At 45.1% G+C, this 10,532-nt stretch overlaps 1 protein-coding gene and 1 pseudogene across 3 annotated transcripts; one reads left to right on the top strand and one right to left on the bottom strand.

Annotated features, from left to right (window-relative positions):
• Positions 1 to 389: 389 nt before the first annotated feature.
• On the top strand, positions 390 to 4,784 carry LOC125507142 (annotated as a pseudogene).
• Positions 4,785 to 6,874: 2,090 nt separating this feature from the next.
• Positions 6,875 to 8,267, bottom strand: LOC125509829. Of its 3 annotated transcripts, none has more exons than XM_048674852.1 (5): positions 8,134 to 8,267; positions 7,765 to 7,904; positions 7,586 to 7,639; positions 7,361 to 7,430; positions 6,875 to 7,263 (listed from the first exon to the last, which is right to left on the bottom strand). In XM_048674852.1, exons 2-5 carry the CDS (start codon positions 7,819 to 7,821, stop codon positions 7,211 to 7,213), a joined length of 234 nt encoding a protein of 77 aa, XP_048530809.1. In that variant the 5' UTR covers positions 7,822 to 7,904; positions 8,134 to 8,267; the 3' UTR covers positions 6,875 to 7,210. The 3 variants fall into 3 exon arrangements, with proteins under 3 accessions (XP_048530809.1, XP_048530810.1, XP_048530811.1); XM_048674853.1 differs by having other exon boundaries at positions 7,971 to 8,217; XM_048674854.1 differs by lacking the exon at positions 8,134 to 8,267 and having other exon boundaries at positions 7,765 to 7,923.
• Positions 8,268 to 10,532: the final 2,265 nt, after the last annotated feature.

The raw sequence follows: 10,532 nt of genomic DNA on the forward strand, positions 1-10,532 counted from the left end.
GAATCTCAGAAAGATAACCATTGGTAAATGCCCTCATCTAATATTTGACGGGACTAGTGAAGACTTGGTTGGATTTATCTCCCTTGATGAAGATGCCTAAGAGAGGGGAAGATGTCTCCTCCCGTAATCACTTGATCAACTTGTTTGGATATTATCCCCAAAAAAACACTACGACCCTGTTTTGTGGGGAACCTCACGCGCAGAAAATTAGAAGTGATTGAAGGAAGTTTGGCATACCTACAGATGGATTCCTGTACGTCGTTAGAAGTACTGGCAATTGAAAATTGCCATTTGTCGTCGCTATAGAGGGCATACGATTGCTTGGATCCCTCGGGTCTTTGGTATTATTTGTGAACTCAAGCATGGAATCTCTACAACTGCATTGGTGCATGACGTTGGAATGTTTGGAAATTCATTACCGCAGTTCGCTCGTCTCACTAGAGGGCTTGCGATCCCTCCTGAACCTTAAGCATTTGGAAATACTCGGTTCCCCTGCCTTGGGTTCCCTTACCTCATCGGAGAGTTATGGGCCAATTGAGGGAATTTCAAGCCACAACTATGAGTTATTCCACGCACTGGAAAGTCTCGAGGTCCGCAGGGCTGGGAAACCAGACCAGGGCTGGCCGGACCTGACCGGAGGACCACAGGGGCACCACCACCAGGGGGCCAGGCAGAGAAGGCCCAGACCCCGCCTCCACGCGCGCCAGGGCCCAGCCCAGCCGTCACCGGAAGCAGAGCCGCGAGCCCGCGCGCCAGATCCGAACCACCCCGACCGAGAGGAGGAACCGCGCGCCGCCCCCAACGCCCCCAACGCCCACAGCCCCTTCGCACGGCCGCAAGCAGTCCGCGCCTCCGTCGCCAGCTGTTGCCACCGCGCCTTCACGCCCCGTGCCCGTGCCACGCCGCCCGCCCGACTCCGACGGCCCGCGCCACCAGGAACCGAGCAGGGGAAGGAGAACGCCCCGCCGTCGTCGATGCTGGCCAGGCTTTGCCCGTCAGCTCGCCATGGCGGCGGCGAGGAAAGGAGGAGGGGAAGGAGGGCCCTGGGCCGGCGGCTAGGGTTTCCCCCCCGGCGCTCGCGGGAGCGATGTGGGAGGGGGAAGGGGATCCCTTTGGGGGTTTTTCGCAGGCTCCCGTCGTTACGAATTAATTCGAAGCTGGGCATGAGATCGATATTAGTTTATTAGTCCCTTCTTTTGTGCATCAGCTTAAGAGCGTATCAAGGTTGTCACTGCCGATCCATGATCTATTTCTTATTTCAGCACCACTGATGCTACTACAGTTCCTATGCCCGTTGCAACTGGCAATTCGTTCAGCAGAGAAAGGATGAGAACCGGTCACGAGTCAACACACATCACCACAGCTAACCCAAACGGGTGGAACAAAGGAAGAATTTTCCGAAAGGATACATGACATTACTTGTCAGCTGCAAGATGGACGAGAGGCTATCACAAGGCTTCTCAACATACTTGGGTCCGATGGTGCAATTTCAAATGTCTGTCAGAGTACAATCTCCGATCCATGTAGAAGAACAGCAAGTCTTGTTCAAGGGAAAGTGTATGGGAGAGACGAAGAGAAGAGATCCATCAAATCACTGATAAAGAACACAAAGCAACTGTCGGTTTAACTGTTCTGCCTATTGTAGGCATCGGAGGAGTTGGGAAGACAGCTCTTGCTCAGCTTGTATACAATGATCCAGCTGTGGAAAGCCAATTTGATCACAAGATATGGATTTGGGTGTCTAATAAATTTGATGAAATGAGACTCACAAGAGAGATGTTAGATCACGTCTCCCAAGAAACACATGATGGCATATGCAGCTTTTCCAAGCTTCAGGAGGTCTTGAAGGATCATATTAAATCAAAGAGGGTTCTACTTATTTTAGATGATCTCTGGGAAGGCATGGATGATGGCCGATGGAACAAATTGTTAGCTCCGTTCAGTTCTGATGGTGCAACTGGCAATATGATAGTTCTGACAACAAGAAAACCGTTTCTTGCCAAAAATAGAGGTACAACTGGACCAATTAACTTGGATGGTTTGAAAAATGGTGATTTTTGGCCAATGTTCAAAACATGTGCATTTGGTGATGAGAATTACAAAGAGCAAGCAAGTCTAGGTGACTTAGGACAGAAAATAGCAGGATGGTTGAAAGGAAACCCATTAGCAACACAAACTATTGGGGCACTATTAAGACATCATCTTACTGTGGATCATTGGAATAACATTCTGAAGACTGAAGATTGGAAATCCCTACAACACACTGGTGGTATTATGTCTGCCTTGAAGCTTTCCTATGATGACTTGCCCTACCCTGTAGGGCAATGCTTCTCATATTGTTCTATATTCCCCTACGGTTATGGATTTCTTGCTGAGGATCTAGTTCGTCTTTGGATTTCACATGGATTTGTGAAGCGTGATCATTCAAGTAAGAGTTTGGAGGATATGGGACGGTACTATTTTACTGACTTGGTGAACCGGGGCTTGTTTGAGCAGGTTGAACTTCAATGTCAAACTTACTATGCCATTTGCGTCCTGATGCATGATTTTGCAAGGCTAGTTTCAAGAACAGAGTGTGCAGCTTTGGATGGTTTGCAATGCAATGAAATTTTGCCAACTGTACACCATTTGTCCATAATAACCGATTTTGTATATCAGAGGGATGATCAGACTGGGAATATACCTCGTATTGAGTGGTTTGAACTTTCATTACAAAGTATAGTCGCATCAGTGAGAAAACTGAGAACATTAGTGTTAATTGGGGAATATGACTCCTTTTTCTTCAAAGCATTCCAAGATGTCTTTGAAGAAGCATATAATCTGCGTCTGCTGCAAATGTTTGCAACATCTCCTGATTTTAATTCTTTTCTGTGTAGCTTGGCAAATCCTACACATCTTCGGTATCTAAAAATTCAGGATGGTCATACTGAGCAGAAGGCTTTGCCTCGTGTTTTGAGCAAGTTCTTCCATCTTCAAGTATTGGATGTTGCTTTCTTTAATGCATTGCATACGGTTCATCTAGAGGATTGTGGAGAATGGATAATACTTCCATCTCTGGAAATGCTTCGGTTTCTTAAAAGGTTGAAGCTGAGCAACATGCGGAGAGTAAGAGTAGTATTAGTTCCGCCATTGGAGGAACTGGTTTTAGATCGAATGCCAGATTTACATATATGTTCCTGTACTTCTGTGGGGAATATAAAGTCTAGTTTAAGGTTGCTGGAGATCTGGAGTTGCTCTGCACTTGAGGTGTTTGATTTCTTTCAGAAAGGTTATAACTACGAAACAGAGCTTAAGTCACCGTGCCCAGCCTGAGGAAACTCATTATGGTCGGTTGTCCTCGTTTGCAAGTACAGACCCCTCTTCCGCCTTCAGCCACACTTTCTAAACTAATAATCACTAGTGTTTCAACAATTATGTCAATGGAGGGACTTTCCATGGAAACATTAAAGCTTTATGGATATGGACTTCCAAGTGAGATGATGGCAGTCAATGAGAAAATACTTGGAGATATTGTCGGGCAAAAGCATGACATCTATTTCATTCAAAGGTTTAAGTCAACTCATCTCTTTAAAGAGTTTGAAAATAGAGTACTGCAGAGAACTTTTATCTTCAGATGTTGTGCCTGCAAATGAGGATGCTCTCCCATCTCTTGAAAGTCTTTATATTAGAGATTGTGGAATAACAGGGAAGTGGCTATCTCTGATGCTACGACATTCACCGGCCCTGAAGGAATTGACTTTATATGAATGTCCGCAGTTGAAATAGCTAAAGATAGAAGAGGAAGGAAAGGTCCAATCAAACTTTATGTCAGCTTCCGAGGCTTCGTCATCAGGATATGTAAATGATGCATGGCCAAGCTCAGATGCTGACGGAGTCGTGCACATTCCGCTGAATCTCACAAAGATAACCATTGGTAAATGCCCTCATCTAATATTTGAGGGGAGTAGGGAAGATTTGGTTGGATTTACCTCCCTTGATGAAGATGCCCAAGAGAAGGGAAGATGTCTCCTCCCACAATCACTCGATCAACTTGTTTGGACTGGTTGTCCCCAAAAGACAATGCGGCCCTGCTTTGTGGGAAATCCCACGTGCCTCAGAAAATTGGAATTAAATGAAGGAAGTTTGGAATATTTACAGGTGGATTCTGTACGGCGTTAGAAGAATTGGAAGTTGAAAATTGTCATCTGCTCGTCGCTATAGAGGGCACACAGGCGCTTGGAACACTCAGGTCTTTGGTATTACTTGTGAACTCAAGCATGGAATCTCTACAGCTACATTCGTGCACGGCGCTGGAACATTTGGAAATTCAGTACTGCAGTTCACTCGTCTCACTAGAGGGCTTGCGATCCCTCGTGAACCTCAAGCATTTGAAAATACTCTATTCCCCTGCCTTGGGTTCCCTTACCCCGTTGGAGAGTTATGAGCCAATTGAGGGAATTTCAAGTCATAGCTATGAGTTATTCCCTGCACTGGAAAGTCTCGAGGTCCATGATTTGTCTCCCCTTAACACGTCATTCTGCAAGGGCCTCACCTGCCTCCGAAGCCTAATGCTTATTGAATTGGAATCAACGAGGCTAACAGATGAGCAAGAGAGAGCGCTTCTGCTCCTCAGGTCCCTGCAAGAGCTCTGCTTTGTTGAATGTGAGGATCTCGTACATCTTCCTGCAGGCCTGCATGGCCTCCATTCCCTCAATACGTTGAAGATCACATGTTGTAATAGCATCTCAGGGCTTCCGAAGGAGGGCCTTCCACCTTGCAACAAGCAAGCTAGAGGTCGAAATTGATGGGTGCTATGTGAACTGATCGCTGAGTAACTTTCTAAGGTATACTTCTACCATACATGCCCAGTTTGTTTTGGGACTAAATACCTATATGCTACTGGAGGGATTGCCCAGGCCATCCCTGTCCTGGATCACCTATTACATTAGTTATTATATTTGGTTGGGAGGGAAAATGCTTAACGTATTTTTCTTGTGATATGAACAGGTTCGGTTTCACTTCAGAACCTCGTCCTCACGCGGTCATGATAATGGCGTCTCATACTCGCAATCTCAATATTTTGTTCTCCACTCGTTGGGTCCGAAAAGGGGATTCATGCTGCCGGAAAAGCCTGGTATTTTCGCTGTCATATAAAATAAAATGAAAGCTCCAAAAGGTAAACCTTCGTTGTTCATTATCCATCTCATGTTTTGAATTAAAAAAAAGGTGATTGTTTCTCAGGTTTCTTGGCTGCACGCAGAAGATAGATAACGCTGGGAGGTCAGTTGATAATCAAAACCTCATACCCATGTGGCCATCTTGATTTTGACGTCTCGATAATCAGTACCTCTCTGCTCTAGTTGCCGGGATTTCAGAAAACAAACTGGGGGTTTATGCTGCCATGTCGGGAAAGCCTACCTACTATCCTGCTGCCATATCTGAAATCTGAAATCTTCAACAGGTAAACCTGCGTTTTTTTCGTCTCTGTTTATTATTCACCACATGTTCTGAGCTAAAAACAAGATGATTATTTTTCAGTTCTTTGACTGCATTCAGAAGACAGATCCAGAGATGCTGGGACAGGAATTCCAACATGCTAGGATTGATCGAACTCGTATATCCCCCGCGTCAGAAATTCGGGATAGCCTTTCCAGAGGACGTGCATTCTGAACCCGCCCGTCTCCTCCGACAGGACAAGTTTCTGCTTGTCTCCGTTCCATGTTCAGGGTTCAGGCAAGGCAAGCAACCAGCCTGTATGCTCACTGGTAATACTACAAATAACCCCATTTTGAAGGCGTAATGGACGAGCTATGTCGACACACTGCTTGCTTGACCGTTTTCCGAACCTTCTATGCATCAAAGGAGGATGCAGGGGCATGTGTCAGTGAGTAGTCTCAACTTGTTGGCCTATTGTCAGTGCATTTGTTTGTATTCTGGTATTGGTTTGTCGTCCTGAGTTTTCAGTTCATGTGTAACTTTTTCCTTGTTTTCGCCTTGGGCAATAACTCTGTAACTGAACATCACTTCTATCATCCATGGTGATCTGACTTGCCATTACTTCTGGGTGCAAGCAGTTTCGATGTAGTTATTCTTCGACCTTTTTTGTTGTTGTTGTTGTTGACAACGTAGTTCTTGAACCTCATCATCTTGTTAGATGTTGTTTTGTTACCATTTCAGAAGAATGCGTCCGTATAGGTTATTCATATTTACCTGCAAAACAGAAAAGGTTATACATGTTGTCTGTGTAACCATTTTTATGTTGGGAAGAATGCTTCCTTTATGTCAAGTGGTGAGCCGCAAGCGTACATGACGGTTTAGCTGTGTAAAAAAGTTTGCTAGCAGCTTACACGCATACATAAGAACTAACCTGTCAATAGAAGTGCAAGTTGGTCAGGCCAGTTTGCAGAGAGACAAAGGTACAATTCATCTCTGAGGAGCTTCTCTTTGCTCACACGACTCATTAGTCCCAAAAAATTCAGCGCTAAAGCTCAGCAGATCTTATCGTCCCCAGCACTCTTGCCTCTCTTATCAGATGAGTACTGCACAATAATTTACCGAAACAGCTCGATCACATGTTTCAGAGTCACTACCAGCTTTGTAGTTCACCACTTTTAGTCTTCCAGACAGCACCAACATTTAACATCGGATTCGCATCATAAATAATTGACATTAATGGACCAACTTCCCTTCCTTTTTTCATCTATCCATCAACCTTGCTAAAAGAAATGGAAACATCCTCTCCTCCTGGGAAACGGAGGAGAAACTATAATCCAACGACAACATCCATCCAGAATATTAAAAAGAAAACATTGCTTTGGTTCATCACATCCATCAACAGCAGTGCACCAGCAATCGGATGGTGGAATGAAACATTAGTTAACAGCACTAAACCGAATGACAAGTCCCACACAAGACTCCACCTGAATTTAGTAATTCACCACACAAGTGATCTGAAAGACCTTATATGAGTTTACAGAGGGAGTAATTGTCAAAGCACAGCACGATGGCGCTACAGTCCCATATCCAGTCTCCATGTTCATAAGGAAATGATTTGTCTCGCACCCATAACTAGCAACCAGCTTGAAACGACACAACTGTTACACGGAAAGCTATATATAAAAGTTGCATGTTGTCTAGCACTACTAAGACACTTGATTAGAGAGGATCGATTCATGGAGGTGGATGAATCAGCATAGTTGCAGCTGCAATTTCAAATCTCTGCGGTGAACCTTCATGATGCCTGATCCAGCTTCTGCAGCTTCGCCTTTGCAGTATCAAGTTGCTCTGAATAAGAAATTGGAGAGAGAAGAATCATGTTATCACCATGAGTGATGCACACATAAAACAACAACAAAAGCGATGAGATGAGCATCGATCATACTCTGTTGGGATGCGACGGCGGATTTGATGTCCTTGCGGAAGAAGATGTTGCAGGTCTTCTGGTACGCGGCCTGCGCATCAGACAAGTGGCAAGTGGTCAGTTGCTACTACCTAGCAACTATCAAGTCATCACACTAAAACAGCCCAAATTGACCATCGCCCATATTCATTCAGCAATCTATCGTAAAAGAGTTCACCCGGGTCCCCGAGGAGGAGGGATACTTACCCTGGATGGAGGCAGGCTGTTGAGCTCGCCGATTGCCACTTGGTGCGCTCTTACCTGAACCAAATAACACATGCAGATTATCTATCTTTTACCGTTGGCGAATGAACAAATCCAAAGGACTGCAAGGCGCACAAGGTGTAGAGAAACATCCATCAGGGGATGACAGATAGCCCTACTACCTCCTTCATAAGCTCCATCTTCTTCATGTCCGCCTCCTTCGCCGCCGCCGCCGCCATGTCTCTCGCCGGTGCCGAAGCTGGAGGCCCGCTTCAGGCTTCAGGGCACCTCATTTAGACGACCACAACGCAGCTACCGATGCCTAAACGAAAGAAACAAATCTGGTTCATACCCATAAATTAGAGCTCAAACTCAGCCAAAATCGAACCTGCTGGAGTTCCAAACACAATCCACCCCCCAGCGAACCCACAGCCGATCCAGAAGGAAGCGAAGCGAGCCCCGCCCCGCGCGCGCGACTGCGGCTGCGGCTACGAGAAGGAAGATGGATAGGGTTCTAGTAGGTGGTTCTATAGAGGGAGAGGGAGAGAGACCTGACGGGGTGGCGTCGCGGCGGAGACGGGAGGACGGTGGACGACGGCGGTGCGGGGACGAGTGCGGCGACAGTGGAAAGAAGGGTTTTTTTTAGGGTTAGTGGAAAGAAGGGATGAGACCAAGAGACGGGTGCGTGTCGGCTCCCATCAGGCAGGCCCTGACTAACGGCCCATATAAGCCCAAACCTGGCCAGATGGACCACACGGCCCAGCCCATCCTAGACAGGCCATGCAAGGCACAGCCCACCCAGACACTCCTAATACACAGGCCGTGCCGGGCCGGCACTCGTGCCGCGCTCCCTAGCCCAGACACGGCACAAAAAGGAAATGGGCCAGCCCATCGGCATGTTTAGCCCACCAACCCACACATGATTTGGGTTGTTTTGGGGGCTAATATATATTCAAAAAAATCGATTCTCAAAAAAAAATATTCAAAAAATCTTAAAAAAATAATAAAAAGTTTTTTAGACAAAATAATAATAATAAGTGAATGGGTCGTGTCGTGCCGACAATTGTGCCCAGCCTCTGAGCCTAGGCACATGCCTAGGTGGGCCATGTTCTGGCATGACCCAATTATAAAACATGTCGGGCTAGGCCCAGGCCGGGCATGTGGGCTATCGGCCAGCGCACCAGGATCGGCCCATTTGGGCACCTTTGCATACAGCCTGGCCTCAGTTACTACCAATGTGGGGATATCGCTTATCAGGAACTTATCGGTCGACCCAAGATATGGAGTAAATCAACTATTTTAGCGATATATCGGCAGGCCATATCGGCTGATTTATCAGCCAATTTATCTTATCGGTCAGACAGCGGTAAGCGATAAATCGGCCGATTTATCGGAATATCGGAAGATATCTTGAACAGTGATTACTACAACCAAGCTTCGGGTGCTAACACAGCATCATTAACGAAATCAAGCTCGTGCAGAACGAGACGGAGCATGTTAATTTCTACCATGAACGAAGGGACGTTAACATAGCTAAGAATGCTCTCGCTTTTATTTCTGGCTCTTTAATTCATCGGATTATGTAAAACTTTTTTATTGAGATTTACTAAAGTCGGGCGTTTCCCTAAAAAAATATTGCCATACAGAGCGCCTGCCAACGATTTAGGCACCCTGGATTGCGTTAGCTGACTCCTTCGTCCGCTCCAGTTTACTATGGTAAGCTTTGCTACATCCACGTAATCTTACGTGAGTTTACGTGCTGAATATGAGGTGGCAACGTTTAATTGGGCTTAATGAGGCGCGGGGCCCACCCTGAAAATCAGGGGGGAATGTTTAATACGTGGGGAAGAAGGTTTCGTAACTTCACGTAATAGTTTACGTAGGTTTAGCATTTTCGGTACTATGGTACTGTTTGCTTCACTATGTAAGCAATCTGCCTGAAAAAATGAGCGCCCGACAGGGCACACACTGATTGATCTGCCTAAGTCATACCTCGATTTTGGTGGCCTTACTCCAACTAATTACATGTTGGACATGCTTATGTCAGGCTGGTCGAATTGTCCTGAGGCATCGACCAAACAAGGTCCAGGGAATTGCCTGGCTTATTCCTGGCCAGGCAGATTTCTCTCAGGGCAGCAACCAGACAACCCCTAGGTTTGCTTGCTGGTTGACCTTTTACTTTTTAAAAAATGTTTGCAAAAATTTAAAAAATTCATTTGTTCAAAAAAATGAAAGGAATCCAAAAAAAGTGTACACTGATTACAAAACAAAATTAAAAATGATCATGTATTCTCTGAAAGCTTGTGAAATTGAAAAACATTCATGAATTTGCAAACTTCATGAATTTTAAAAATGATTATTAATTTTAGAAAGCTAGAAATTTAAATATAAAATAATTAACCCTTCCCAGAAAACCATAAGAAACTGTCCAAAAACGTTGGGGGAAAAGCCCACGTGGACAGCCCATATAGAACTAGCGTACATAGTTCTATTTGGCACGTGTCAACTAGAAGCTCTCGCTCGCTTGCTGGTTAACACGTGCCAAATAGTTTTTCCAGGAGGGGCTTTGTCTCACTCGCAGCGAGCAAGAGCTCCTAGTTGAGACCTGTTGGCATCAAATCTACATGCTACGCTTGAAGCGAGGCACAAAGGGCTGACCAGTAACATGCCAACCTATGTTTATGTAGCCAGGAAACCCTATATAGTGGTTATTTTGTTGTTTTCTGCTTTTTATAAATAGTCCAAAATGAATGTGTTTATTTAAAAATATTTAACATGGACTGCAAATGGTTAATGTATTTGAAAATGTTCAACACAGGTTTAAAAATGTTCACTGTATATTAAAAAAGTTCGGCGTATATTAAGAATGTTCACCCTGTACTTAAAAAATATCTGTATTTATATTTAAGAAGTCCTCCATGTAATAAAGAATGTTCATCATGTTTAATAG

This window comes from Triticum urartu, chromosome 5 (genome assembly GCF_003073215.2).
Source record: "Triticum urartu cultivar G1812 chromosome 5, Tu2.1, whole genome shotgun sequence".
Lineage (NCBI taxonomy): Eukaryota > Viridiplantae > Streptophyta > Magnoliopsida > Poales > Poaceae > Triticum > Triticum urartu.